This window comes from Macrobrachium rosenbergii, chromosome 36 (genome assembly GCF_040412425.1).
Source record: "Macrobrachium rosenbergii isolate ZJJX-2024 chromosome 36, ASM4041242v1, whole genome shotgun sequence".
Classification (NCBI taxonomy): Eukaryota; Metazoa; Arthropoda; class Malacostraca; order Decapoda; family Palaemonidae; genus Macrobrachium; species Macrobrachium rosenbergii.
The window spans coordinates 9,472,416-9,487,917 of record NC_089776.1 but is presented as its reverse complement, the minus strand read 5'-3'; the positions used below and the strand labels follow the sequence as shown (position 1 = coordinate 9,487,917).

The 15,502-nt window shown below is 38.0% G+C and overlaps 1 protein-coding gene across 1 annotated transcript in view; it reads left to right on the top strand.

Moving 5' to 3' along the window:
* Positions 1–6,939: 6,939 nt before the first annotated feature.
* Positions 6,940–15,502, top strand: part of LOC136856681 (uncharacterized) — a 43,292-nt gene continuing 34,729 nt past the window's right edge. The window contains exon 1 of the mRNA XM_067134739.1: positions 6,940–7,010. Coding sequence (XP_066990840.1) covers positions 6,940–7,010 — 71 coding nt within the window. The remainder of the gene's footprint in view (positions 7,011–15,502) is intronic.

Sequence of the window (15,502 nt, the reverse complement as noted above, 5' to 3'; positions counted from 1 at the left end):
ATTTCTTAATAATACATTTCTGTTAAGATAAAGTTGCAATCTTTCTTTTTTTAACCTTAATATTAACTGTTATAATAATGATTTTGCAATAATTTTTTAATAATCTGACTTTAAAATTAACAAATTTATCCTTTTCCCTAAATAAATAAAATTTGAATTCTCCACATATATACGCGTGACTAATCGACTTTAAATTTGACTTAACGAAAAGGATAGGATAGACCACCACCGGGCCGTGGTTAAAGTTTCATGGGCCGCGGCTCATACAGCATTATTCCGAGACCACCGAAAGATAGATCTACTTTCGGTGGCCTTGATTATACGCTGTAGCGGCTGTACAGAAAACTCGATTGCGCCGAAGAAACTTCGGGACATTTTCTACTTTTTTTTTCTGTAATCCAATCTACACAATATATTTCAAGGCTAGGCGCTTCCAACCTCACCAGCCATAAATATATTCGTGTTGTCAAAGATTTGTTGTTGAAAGGTTACTCCCTTTCTCCATTTATTTTTACAACTTCCTCTCGGATTTCGTACGCCGAGGTCGTTCGAAAGTTTCTCGCTTTCACTTTAGAAAGCGTTCACAGAAGAAAGATAGTTTTCTTTTTTGCATTATTTTACGATATAGTCTGTCCTCCGTTAAGTTCACTTGGTTCAATGATTTTCAATTGGGTGTTGATTTAAACTGAGAAGTATGACTGATGACAGCAGCGTTGGTAGGAGAAGAGAAGTGTAGGTTTAGGCAAGAGATATGGTGCAGGAATCAAGTTTTTGTTAGCAGACAATTGCGTTAGAAGTATAATTTATAGCGTACACAATAATTTGTTGAGCTTTGCAATTAGAAACTTTTTTTTTCCAAGTATTTAAAGTTTAATCCCACCTGTTTATTCACTATGGTAACAAGCGCCATTAAGAAAGTTTCTTTACCAAAGCCCTTTCACATGGCTTTGTGTAATTCAATATTAAATCTCCCAAACATTTACATAGATATTATTCAGTGCAGCTCACGCGGTGCACTGTAGGCATTACTTAAGGTTCTTTGCAGCGTGCCTTCCTTAGGCCCCTAGCTGCAACCCCATTCCTTCCTTTTACTGTACCTCCTTTCATATTCTCTTTCTTCCATCTTACCCTCCATCTAACAATCAATTCATAGTGCAACTGCGAGGTTTTCCTCCTGTTACACCTTTCAAATCTTTTACTGTCAATTTCCATTTCAGCGCTGAATGACCTCGTAGGTCCCAGTGCTTGGCATTTGGCCTAAATTCTTTCTAGCAATATTATACTAACTCGATCTGATATACCTTTCATTTCATATCTGACATCAGCGCTTTCAATAGTCATTATAATTAATGTCCGAATTTCCTTAAGAGAGGGCCTCGACGAGGTAATTCCTCTCCTGAGAGGGTAGCATTCATTCATTATGTCCGAATTTTAGGAAGGGCCTGTCCTGAGAGAGATAGCATTCATTACAATTTTCCATTTCCAGAGAGGGCCTCGACGAGGTAATTCCTCTCCCTCTGAGAGAGATAGCATTCATTACAATTAATGTCCGAATTTCCAGAGAGGGCCTCGACGAGGTAATTCCTCTCCCTCTGAGAGAGGTAGCATTCATTACAATTAATGTCCGAATTTCCAGAGAGGGCCTCGAGATGTCCTCCCCTCTGAGAGATTTCAATTAATGTCCGAATTTCCAGAGAGGGCCTCGACGAGGTAATTCCTCTCCCTCTGAGAGAGGTAGTAGAACTGATCTCCCGGTAACTACTGGTACAGGTGAAGTCTGAGAAGAAACCAGCGAATTTCTTCGACAGAGAATCCTGGAAACTGGATTCTGTTGGGAAATGTGAAGTTTAAAGAAACTCTTTTGGAAACTTTCTGCCTTTGTAATCTGCAAAAAGACAGAGTTAGCAGAAAGTGACTGGAGTTGATTTAGACAAGAAAATGCCACTAAGGCTCGAAGTGAAGATTTATAAGACAGTTTTCAGGCCCGTACTATTATATGGGTCTGAGGGCGGGCAGAAAAGTGGGGACGGACAGACAAAGCCGGCACAATAGTTTTCTTTTACAGAAAACTAATAAGAAAAAAGTTTCCTGATACAGTTTTGCCAAAATAAGAAAAGTAATGGCAGATTAAATTTGAGAATGTGACATCACGAGTATATGCTAAATTAAGGATAAATTTTTGAAGCTTATTCTCCAATTTATTTAGCAACGATGATGTATATATATCAGAGTACAATTAAATTATTATTTTTTTAATCTGCCTGATGATCAGATTATTTTCGTTAGTGAAATAGTCCAACCGCCTTTCTAATTCTAACTGTCTGTTTCCCACTGTCAAATGTCAAAGAAATGCCTTTGTCTTAGGCACAAAACAGTGCTCCTTTCTCTCTGAAAATTTTGTGAATGGCGATCTCTCAAGTCCAAGATGGACTCTTAATGTTTTCTATGTTTATTTTCTTCAGATGTACTTGCGTAAGATTAAAGCTGAATGAGACTTTGGTTTACAAAATGTTCTTTCTTTGATAAATGCTCGTAGAGGAGAACTGACTTCCTGTATTCAATTCATATAGCTAATGCTTCTGACACACTTTCTTAGATAAGTAGTCAGTCCTTCTGAAGAATCTCCTTAATTTTCTCAGGCATTTCTTTGAGATTTGACAGCGGGAAACTCTTCCTGATACACAGACCAGTTTTGTTTATTCGTCAGATGTTGGAATAGAATTGAAAATGCGGAAAGCAGAAGACCTTCCCTCATTTTTCAATTCTGTTCCAACATCTGTCAAAGAAACAAAACTGATCTGTGCATCAAGAAGAGTTTTCCCATGGCTAATGAGCTATTAGTTGCCAAATACCCCCCCACCTCCTTTCAGAGGTTCCTTTCAGAGCCCCGTCTTCGCTTATCTAAAACGCCCCGTCGAAAACAAAATGCATCTTGTTCTGTTTATTCCTGCCAGAGACATGTCTGCCAACCCGCGTCAGTGTTATTCTTTCACGCGCCCACGCTTTGAGCACCTGTTAGACCCTTACGGCTCCCCCCCTCCCCCCCAACAACCTTCTCTTTGCCTTTTCGTTCCTTCCTACCACCCCCTTCCTTTCCTCTCCCTCCCTCCTCCCCCTCTCTCCCTCAGCCTCAGCCTGGATGAATGAACGCGTGACGGGGGTCTGAACTTCAAAGAATCCTTCTTCTTCTTCTTCTCCTCCTCTGACTAAGACCCTCAATGAATGAACCTTCTAAGGTGTTCCGAGGATCATACTCCTCAAAGGCCGCTTCTCTCTGTAGTGGCCTCCTGACAAACGATCTTTATCCTGGGGAGTTCTTCTTCGGCGCGTGCCTCCTCCTCCTCCTCCTCCACCTCCTCCTCCTCCTCCTCCTTCTCCTCAAGCCCCCTCCCCTCCCCTTAGAACAAATCGCCGGCGGCGCCGTCAGCCAATTCGGCGCCCGTGATGACTCCTGCTTCTGATGCCTGCTGCCTCTGCTTTTACCTCTGCTCATTCTGTTCCCTGCTACCTGCTTTTATCTCTGCTCCTTCTGATGCTTGCTACCTGCTTTTACTTCTGCTTCTTCTGATGCCTGCTGCCTCTGCTTTTACCTCTACCCCTTCTGATGCCTGCTACCTGCTTTTACCTCTGCTTCTTCTGATGCCTGCTGCCTCTGCTTTTACCTCTGCTCCTTCTGATGCCTGCTGCCTGCTGCTTTTACCTCTGCTCCTTTTGATGCCTGCTGCCTGCTGCTTTTACCTCTGCTCCTTCTGGTGCCTGCTGCCTGCTTTTACCTCTGCTCCTTCTGATGCCTGATGCCTGCTGCCTCTGCTTTTACCTCTGCTCCTTCTGATGCCTGATGCCTGCTGCCTCTGCTTTTACCTCTGCTCCTTCTGATGCCACTGTTTTGTGTGTGTGTGTGTGTGTGTCTCTCTCTCTCTCTCTCTCTCTCTCTCTCTCTCTCTCTCTCTCTCTCTCTGTAGCCTCCCCCAAAAGGCACATCTCCTGAAGGGGCTAATGGTAGCTTAGCTTCGCGAAGAACCAAAGAGAGAAAATATCTCACGCAGTGACTCACGAAAGATCAATTAAGAACAGATACATTTCTGTTATTTGCTTTTTGGGGTTCGGGGGTGGGGGGTGGGGGGTGAAGGGGGTCACAACTAGGCAGAATATTTCATGTGTTGGGTTCTCTTGCCGTCATTTCTCCAGAGTCTTCCTTCTGGTTTGTCAAGGACGTTTGGCCGTCCGTTCGAGTGCTATTATTATTATTAGGAACAATTGCCGGTTTAGTCGCTCTCAGCTTATAAAGCCTTCTCTATTTTTTTATACGTTCTTCTCATCGTAATGGGAAAAATAAAGAAAAGCTGTTTAAGTGGGATATTATTATTATTATTATTATTATTATTATTATTATTATTATTGGTTCGAGGCTTTCAGCTTATCCGGTGTTCTCTGTATTTTAATATGTTCTTCTCTCATAATGGGAAAAATAAAGAAAAATTGTTTAAGTTTTATATCATTTTATTATATTATTATTATTATTATTATTATTATTATTATTATTATTATTATTATTATTATTATTATTATTATTATCAGAAAACATTACTGGTTCAACTCATTCAGCTTATACACTCTTCTCTATTTTTTAATTAGTTCTTCTCATCATAATGGAAAAAATAAAGAAAAACTGTTTAAGTGGGATATTATTATTATTATTATTATTATTATTATTATTATTATTATTATTATTATTATTATTATTATTAGAAACAATTACTGCTTCAAAACATTCAGCTTATACAGACTTCTGTGATTTTTAATATATTCCTTACATCGTAAAGAGGAAATTAAAGAGACTTTATAAGTTGATTGCCGTTGAACCAACAATTATTTTCAATAACAAAAGAGGGACTCTTTACATATTATTATTATTATTATTATTATTATTATTATTATTATTATTATTATTATTATTATTATTATTATTATTATTATTATTATTCGACAATAGAAATAACATTCCTCATAGTAAACTTTCCCAGAAGTCTAGGCGCAGACTCTTGGTTCAAAATTTGAAAAACCTTTTCATTATTTTATTTGCACTTTCCCTCTTTACCGATGACCATTAACGTTGTGACGCCAGTTATTCAAATGAATAATCAGTCTTCTTTTCATCTTTTAGACTTTCACGTCAATCAGATAGATCCTATGGTCTGTCTTTTACAGAATGACGATACAGCATCAGAAACGCCTTTCTAGATAGTCCTAGACAGACTATCTATTTAGGAAGACCTAGACAGACAGTCATTAAGGAAACTGGGTCGCTGTACAGTGACCTGAATTCTTTTTTGGGTGTCCTAGCTGTTTAGTGTAGCTGCTGTTTAGTGTAGCAACTGTTTGGGTGTAGCAAGTGTCTGAGTGCAGCAGCTGTTTTGGTGCAGCATTGTTTGGGTGTAGCAACTGTTTGGGATTAGTAGTTGTTTGGGTGTAGCAAATGTTTGGGTATAGCAGCTGTTTGGGTGTAGCAGCTGTTTGGGTGTAGCAGCTGTTTGGGTGCAGCAACTTTAGTAGACGTTTGGGTGTAGCAATTTGGACTGCAGCAGCTGTTTAGGTGTAGCAACTGTTTGCATGTAACAACTGTTTGTGTGCAGCAGCTGTTTAGGTGTAGCAACTGTTTGCATGTAACAACTGTTTGGGCAGTTTAGGGGTAGCAACTGTTTGGGTGTAGCAAATGTTTGGGTGTAAAATATGTTTGGGTTTTCCAGCTGTTTGGGTATAGCAATTGTTTAGGTGTAGCAACAGTCTGGGTGTAGCAATTGCCTGGGTGTAGCAACAGTCTGAGTGTAGCAGTTTATTGTTATAACTTTTTATCTCTTGAGTCTAAAGTTTGTGTACTGAATTGTTTTTATATTTTCTATTTATTTGTTTGAGCTGAAATGAAGGCAGCTGTTTATTATTATTATTATTAGCTATTATTTTATTATTATTATTATTATTATTATTGTTTATTATTATTATTTTCTGCATAGAAGTCAAACTTTAGCAGGTAACTAGACTTTCGGGTGTCGCTTCCTTACATATTAAAAACAGCTTCTTTTATCTTCTTCCTCTTATTAATTATTATTATTACTATTATTATTATTATTAAATGTATTATTATTATTATTATTATTATTATAAAGAATACATGGAAAGCTGAAATAACTTGGCTGGAAAAATAATTATTATGGTATTATTATTATTATTATTATTATTATTATTATTATTATTATTATTATTATTATTATTATTATCATGTCACTAAAATGGTCAAAATTTACACTGGATTAAGTGTAAATACAAATTTTGAAATATATCTACATTGATATCAACGCAGATGTTAATTATAATTATTATTATTTTATTATTATTATTATTATTATTCTTATTATTATTATTATTATTATTATTATTATTATTATTATTAACTTAATCAATCAAAAATATGATCACATCATTCTGTCAATTTCTTCAACCCACCTAAGTGAGGTTTTGAGAGAAACATAATTATCTGGAATTGTATCCCCCCAATGCAAAGAGATGACGAATCACAGGGGGATACCACCTCAACCCAGCGCACAAACAAGGGATACAAAGGGTAACCTGAAGGAGGATTTAGACCCTAAAGAGATATTTGGAAGGAAAGCTGTCTGCTTAAAAAAAAAAATTTCATCCGCAAAGAGTCTTCTTTGTTGGAGAAAGGTCGTTGATCTAACTCGAGCATATTTCCTTTCGTTATGAATCTTTCTGTAAACAAGGTTATCCCACCTTCTTCTTTTTCTTCTTCTTCTTCTTCTTCTTCTTGTTACCGCCTTGCTTGATTATCTTTCGTCTGTAACTACAACGAATTATTTTTGTTTCCGGTTTACTGGTTTGAATCACTGTCCTGGAATTATTTGCAATTACTAAATGCATATAATGGATGTAAGGTTTAGTGGAGGAGGAGGAGGAGGAGGAGGAGGAGGAGGAGGTGTTGGTGTTAAGGTTAGGTTAGGCTAGGTTAGGGAGGATTAGGATAAATTGCATATGAACAGGGACCCGTCATCTCTTTCAATCTCACGTCTAATTACGTCACCTTGAAATCCATCTCAGGCGGCGCACTGTAGGCATTACTTAAGGTTCTTTGCAGAGTCCCTTCGACCCCTGGCTGCAACCCCTTTCATTCCTTTTACTGCACCTCCGTTCATATTCTGTCTCTTCCAGCTTGCTTTCCACCTTCTCCTAGCAATTGATTCAGAGGTTTTCCTCCTGTTATACCTTTCAAACCTTTTACTGTCAATTTCCGTTTCAGCGCTGAAAATGACCTCATAGGTCCCAGTGCTTGGCCTGTGGCCTAAATTCTATATTCAGTTCAATTCTGTTATAAAAATGTATATTTTCCATTTTTTGTTTACAAATCTAAATTAGCAAATCGGTTTTTTAACTAAGAATTAAGAACGTCAGCATAAATTTTCCATTTGCGCCTTCATCCTACGGTTGATGAGTCCTTGCTATTCAGATTGGACCTAATCTTATCCGCAAGAATATTGACTTTCATGCCGATTTGTCACTTTTCTGAACTCTTTCGAGTGAAAGTGGAAGAAGACAGGAACACCAAAGCCTGTGGCTATTATCAGTTGAGGCATTCCTGCCCTTCAACTCTTCTGATTTACTTCCTAAGAAATCTAACGCCATTTTAGACCCTAGGAAATCTAACGCCATTTTAGACCCTAAAAACCTAACTCCATTCTAGACCCTAAGAAACCTAACGCCATTTTAGACCCTAAGAAATCTAACGCCATTTTAGACCCTAAGAAACCTAACGCCATTTTAGACCCTAAGAAAACTAAACGCCATTTTAGACCTTAAGAAAACTAACACCATTTTAGACTTAGCAATCTTGTGCTCTCTCCTACAATATCAATGCTGACTTGAGCTTTCTTGTCCTCAAAAGGTTTATTTTCCACAGCAGATCGTGAGCCTCTCTCTCTCTCTCTCTCTCTCTCTCTCTCTCTCTCTCTCTCTCTCTCTCTCTCTCTCTCTCTCTTTCATATTATCAAGATACTGTTATTGTTATCACCTCTTAAACACTACTGTCAAAGATTGATTAGGATGCAATATGTCAAACATTCTGCTTTATTTTATTACCACCGTAGAGAGCTAGCGCCGGCAGTCCACCTCATGTGGTGCACTGTAGGCATTACTTAACGTTCTTTGCAGCGTCCCTTCCTTAGGCCCCTAGCTGCAACCCCTTTCATTCCTTTTACTGTACCTCCGTTCATATTCTCTTTCTTCCATCTGACTTTCCACCCTCTCTAACAATTGTTTCAGAGTGCAACTGCAAGGTTTTCCTCCTGTTAACACCTCTCAGGCCTTTTACTGTCAATTTCCCTTTCAGTGTTGAATGACCTCATAGGTCCCAGCGATTTGCCTGGGGCTTAAATTCAACATTCTATTCCGTTCTGTTCTCAAAATCAACGAAGTCATTCGCTGAAAACACGACACCAAAAAATAATAATAATTCACGAAAATCATTCCGCTGAATCACCGAACCTTGGAAAACCAGAGACGCGACACGGGACTAGGATTTCTTGCCTAGCGGCGAGTAATATTTTATGCCCAGCCCTGGGGCATCAATAAATCTAGCACTTAAAGGACCTTATATTTCACCAGCGTAAACAGCCCTGTGTATACTGGCTACGTAATGTACACTAACTTTCCCCCCTTAAGCCCTGATGGATAATGCACTGCTGATTTTTTTTTTTTTTTTTTTTTTTGCCGTTTATGCCTGGCTAATAGAAATTCATATGCACCCATTTACGTACGTACGTACCTCTCTCTCTCTCTCTCTCTCTCTCTCTCTCTCTCTCTCTCTCTCTCTCTCTCTCTATCTATATATATATATATATATATATATATATATATATATATATATATATATATATATATATATATATATATATATATATATATATATATATTCATATACATTCAAACACACAAATATCACACAAAAATAGAATCCACAATACCTCGGGTAGAACTTACACCCAAGGGGAACTGTAATTGATAAGTACAGCTCCTTCGGGCGGGATATAGGAACTTGGGCCTCTGGTTTGAATACAGTGATAGGCAGTCGACTTTACCATTCGACTGTATCTTTGTACCGTCAGTTATTCTCAGTTTATAATGAATTTGATAACAAGTGTTGTTTGCGAATTAAAGCTTTTGAGTATAAAACGTCACGCGTGTATAAGTGACTAAACTTGACAAATATGTATATACATATATACATATACATTATGTACATATATATAAATACATTTGTGTGTACACATCAAACCTCCTATCACAAATGAACGCACAATAAATCTAAGTGCGTTTCTGTGTGTAACTGCAAAACAAAGGATAGACAACCACGCAACGAAAATCACAAGCTAGCAGGTGGATGAAAGGACACAGAGAGAGAGAGAGAGAGAGAGAGAGAGAGAGAGAGAGAGAGAGAGAGAGAGAGAGAGAGAGAGAGAGGTTGGCCTTTGGGGTTAGAAGCTGCCTGATACCTCCTTATCTCCTTGACAAGTGCCAGACTCAAGAAACCTCTGCTGGTTGGCACAGGCACTTGGGCACTTGGGCACTTGGGCACTTGGGCACTGGGGGCAGAAAGCACTGGAGGTTGGGGGGGGAAGGGAGGGAGCCAGGACCAGAGGAGAGGTCAACTCCCCTGGGCGAATGGCTCCTATGGCTAGGGGGTGTGGGGTTAGAAGGGGGTGGGGGGGAGGGGGTGGCGAAGTATTGTGGCGTGGATTGCTTTACTTTAAATTTTTTTTTTTTATTGTTGTTTTTGTTGTTGTATCACTGTTGTTTCTAATACCTGCAGCATATGTAGATGCTTTGCTTTTAATATAGATGATCGTTTTGTTTTTAATCTTTAAATGTTTATGTCTTTGTTTATTTGCATTACTGTATCGATGCAGTCCATGTAATCACTCCTCTGTAAACTAAATACAGCAATTATTTATCTTCTCTTCATCACCTTTAAACCGCCGCCCCCCCCCCAAATTAAAATCACTTCTCTATCCTCTAAATAAAGCAAAATTTAAAACAAGAATAGTTGATGATGTCATCACTGGAAGTTGAACCTCCCGAGCTGCAGCTGTTGTAGGTTTAAAAATTATTTTTAATATTTTTAATTACACGAAGTGAAATTAGATCATTTTATTGAATACTCTTTACAAAGTGCGTAGTAATTATTAGCTACCAGGTACAATGTCACATAATTGTTAGTGTAATACAATTTACGTAATATGGACGAAGTTATTTCGGGATATTATAGACATGCCAAAAACAGATTACATTAATATAGGCGAAATTATTTTGTAATATTTTAAAGACAAGTAAAAAAAGTTTACATTAAACAGACGATGTCATTTTGTAATATTTATAGACATGTCAAAAAAAAGTTCACATTAATATTGATGAAAATATTTTGTAATGTTTTAAAGACGTTTCAAAAAAAAAGCTTACATATAAGTCATTTTGTAACATCGTAAAGATATGTCAAAATCCTTCCATAAAGACGAAGTTACGAAGCTGATTCCTGTAAGTTAATTTACGTAAAAAGAAAAGTTCTATTCGATTTTAACACTGAGACACCTCTTGGATATTGTTGCTGAGAGCTTCTCAGATCTCGACACTGCTCAGATGTGGAATAATGGTAGTGGCTTTATAGTAGCCTCTGTAGTGGCGATAAAATAGTTAGGAGAGAGAGAGAGAGAGAGAGAGAGAGAGAGAGAGAGAGAGAGAGAGAGAGAGAGAGAGAGAGAGAGACTAGTAATTCTTGTTTATGCGTTTTAATATGAACACGTACAAATGAGTATAAATCAGTGTTCAATGAGTTATGACAGTAAGAGAAATAAACAGATAAGTTGGGAGAGAGAGAGAGAGAGAGAGAGAGAGAGAGAGAGAGAGAGAGAGAGAGAGACTAGTAATTCTTGCTCATGCGTTTTATATAATGAACAAGTACAAATTAGCATAGATCAATGTTCAATACGTTATGACAGGAAGAGAAACAGAAAGATAAATTGGAGAGAGAGAGAGAGAGAGAGAGAGAGAGAGAGAGAGAGAGAGAGAGAGAGTAATTAAGCTCATGGTGTCTCAGTGGGACGTGAAGAATTCATGTAGATATTATTTTATGAAAATAAAACATATTAAGAGAGAGAGAGAGAGAGAGAGAGAGAGAGAGAGAGAGAGAGAGAGAGAGAGAGAGAGAGAGAGAGAGAGAGAGTTGAATATCGCGTATTTTAAACTAAGACTGTCTTTTACTTTAGAATATACTGGAGCTGACGAACTCCATTGTCCAAAAGTCCCACTGCCTACTATATAGTAAATACGACCATCTCATAAGTTTAAATGATCAAAGTTTCCCTTTATCCCCATATTAGTTTTCTGTAAAAGGAAACTATTGTGCCGGCTTTGTCTGTCCGTCCGCACTTTATTCTGTCGGCACTTTTTCTGTCCGCCCTCAGATCTTAAAAACTACCGAGGCTAGAGGGCTGCAAATTGGTATGTTAATCATCCACCCTCCAATCATCAAACATACCAAATTGCAGCCCTCTAGCCTCAGTAGTTTTTATTTTATTTAAGGTTAAAGTTAGCCATAATCGTGCTTCTGGCAACGATCTAGGATAGGCCAGCAACGGGCACTGGTTAAAGTTTCATGGGCCGCGGCTCACACAGCATTATACCGAGACCACCGAAAGATAGATCTTTTTTCGGTGGCCTTGATTATACGCTGTAGCGGCTATACAGAAAACTCAATTGCACCGAAGAAACTTCGACGCATTTTTTACTTGTTCTTTTCAATAACACAAAGTTTATTTTGACTAAAGGATTTTTTTTTTACATCCATTGGAAATATGTCACTGATGCACGGACAAGTGCCACGCACTGGTCCTTCCGCCCAATTTCTTTTCTCTTCGACGTAGTAAATTTCATGACGGATGGCCTTTTGGGGGAGAGAGAGAGAGAGAGAGAGAGAGAGAGAGAGAGAGAGAGAGAGAGAGAGAGAGAGAGAGAGAGAGAGGAAAAAATGGAGAAACAATATCCTGGGGAGTGTTTTTTGAAATACAAGTCCCATGGCTCTACGTACATCATCGGGGAAAAACCAGTTCGCTTATAATCTCCAGAACTCATAAAAATTGTCGGTGGCCAGGAAATATGGGTTATGGGTGAAAGACCCTCACTCCAATTATCGTTCTGGGGGTGAGGGGCGGATTGTTGTTAAAGGGGGGACCACAACACACTTCATAACAACTGACCAAAACCATACGCCGACACGTTTGAAAAGCCACAATTAGCTCCGCCGTTTGTAAAGCTACAATTGGTTCTGGTTTTAAAGCTACAATTTTTATAGCTTCGCTTATAAAAACGCACTTAGCTCCGTTTGTAAAGCTGCAATTTTAATAGCTTCGTGTGTAAAGCTAAAATTTAATAGTTTCGTTTGTAAAGCTACAATTTTCATAGCTTCGTTGATAAAAATACAGTTAGTTCCGTTTGTAAATCTACAATTTTGATAGCTTCGTTTGTAAAGCTATAATGCTAATAGCTCTGTTTGTACAGCTACCATTTCGTTTGTAAAGGTACAATTTTAATGGCTCCGTTTGTAAAGCTACAATATTACTAGCTCTGTTTGTAAAGCTACAATTTTAATAGCTTTGTTTTTACACCTACAATTTTGACAGTTTCGTTTGTAAAGCTACAGTGAGCTCCATTTATCAATCTGCAATTTTAATAGCTCCATTTGTAAAGCTACAGTTTTAACAGCTCCGTTTGTAAAGCTGCAATTTTAATAGCTCCGTTTGTCAAGCTAAAATTTTAATAGCTCCGTTTGTAAAGCCACAATTTTATTAGCTCCGTTTGCCAAGCTAAAATTTTAATAGCACCGTTTGTCAAGCTAAAATTTTAACAGCTTCGTTTGTAAAGCTACGCAATTAGCTTAGACTTTCGCCATTGGAAACAGCGTAAGGCATCTGGCGTAACTCTCGGCCCGAAGACATTTGTTAAAACCTGTGTGTGCTTAGTGCCAACCAGATGCGGTACTCGACCTTCGCAGGTGTAATGACACTTGTGGTAGTTTGTGTGTGTGTTTGTGTGTGTGTGTGTGTGTGTGTTTGTAATTCAGCAACGTCCGCCATTTTGGCTGCGATATACTGTGATTTTGCCGAAGACCTCAGGGTTCAAACGTTCTATATTTTGCTGGTGAAAAGAATATTGATTTTGCAATTGAAAAAGTCAGGAGGTTATGAAATGAAAAAATATTTTCAAAAGTTCTATATTTTGCAGGTGAAAATAATATTGATTTGCAATCGAAATCTCCCTTTAAAACAGCTATTAATGAACTGTTAGGTGAAGCCAGTTGTTTACTAGACAATTGGGTTAAAAAGTAAACAAGTAAAAAATGAGCTGCAGTTTCTTCAAGGCAATCGAGTTTTCTGTACAGCCGCTACACCGTATTACCAAGGCCACCGAAAGCAGATCTATCTTGAGGTGGTCTCGGTATAATGCTGTATGAGCCGCGGCCCATGAAACTTTAATCATGGCCCGTGGTGGCCTTTCCTATATCGTTGCCAGAAGCACGATTATGGCTAACTTTAACCTTAAATGAAATTTTTTTAAAACTACTGAGGCTAGAAGGCTGCAATTTGGTATGTTTGATGATTGGAGGGTGGATGATCCACATACCAATTTGCAGCCCTCTAGCCTCAGTGGTTTTTAAGATCTGAGGACGGACAGAGAAAGTCTGGACAGAAAAAAGTGCGGACGGACAGACAAAGCCGGCACAATAGTTTTCTTTTACAGAAAACTAAAAACCATTTTCAAAGGTTCATTATTTTGCAGGTATAAATAATATTGGTTTGTAATCAAAATCTCCCTTTAAAATAGTAAATAATGATATGCTAGGGGAAGTCAAGTTTCATATAGCGTTTAGATAAATTTAAAAGGAAAATCCTGTACTGTCATTAATTTATTATGGGGTACATTTTGACAAATGTTAACATATTACATTTATTGATTTCCAGGGAGCGAATCACTTATCTGCCAAAGAACTATAATATTTTATAACCTATAGATGGAATATCGGTGTCTTCAGTACTAACATAACCATAGTTATCATTGCTGCAAATGAATGGAACAAATATTTTTGCTTAAGGATGAAATGTCGTTATCTTCATTATTAACACTATCATAGGTATCAGTTTGCTGCAAATGAACAGCGTTTGCCTGGCTGTCTGTCTCTCTGTCTGTCTGTCTGTCTGTCTGTCTATATGTGTGCTTGGTAAAAGCAAAACCACAGTTACCCACAAAAAAAAAAAAAATTATAGGAAGTGGATCAACATAGTTTCCACGTCAAAAGTCAAAGGCTTAAATTAACTCTCCATATCATTAGGATGATTCATATTTCCGAGATTCCTGCGCGAGAGAGAGAGAGAGAGAGAGAGAGAGAGAGAGAGAGAGAGAGAGAGATAAATTAAATCCTAAGCACGACAGAGAGATATTTTTTTCCTTTTTTATTTTAATTTCTAAATGACGCCATGTCGAGATAGCCTTTGTTGTTCCTCCTTGAATTTCCTGTATCCGAATGATAAGTGGTTTAGGTAGGAGGGGTGCTGGGGGGTGGGGGTGGGTTAGGGGTGTTGGGGAAGGGGTAGGGGGGAGGGGTCACCGGTGACGTCATTCAGGGGCGCCAAGTTCAAACGATCTCGCGCCACTTCAAATGATCAATGGTCTCGGGGTGCCAAAGGTCGCGTGACGTATCTCTCTCTCTCTCTCTCTCTCTCTCTCTCTCTCTCTCTCTCTCTCTCTCTCTCTCTTTAATAATCCTCTTATTTTCCTTCTGTCTTGAGCAATTTTCCATCCATTTATCGCTTTATCGCTTTGATTTAAAGTCAGAATCTTGGCTGTAGGAGAAACAACTTCATAGAATTAATAACTGGGGGTTTAACGAGACAAAAATGTTAATGACTGAAAGGTTAACAGGGCAATAAAGTTAATAACTGAAAGGTTAACGAGATTAATGAATTAATAAGTAAAAGCTTAACCAGAGAAAGAAATTCTGGTCAAGACAACATTAGGTCAACAACTAAAAGGTTAACAAGACAAAGAAGTTGATAACTGAAAGGTTATCAAGGCCAAGCGTTAATAACTGAGTGGCCAATAAGACAAAAGAATTAATGACTTGAAGGTTGACGAGACAATAAAGTTAATAATTGAGAGGTTAACAAAACAAAGATGTTAATAACTGAAACGTTATCAAGGCAAAGGGTTAATAACTGAGTGGCTAATAAGACAAAGGAATTACAGACTTAAAGATTAACAAGACAATAAAGTTAATAATTGAAAGGTTAACAAGACGATGAAGTTAATAACTGAAAGGTTAACAAGACAAAGAAGTTAATAACTCAAAGACTAACAGGACAAAGATTTAATTACTGAATGGTTGACA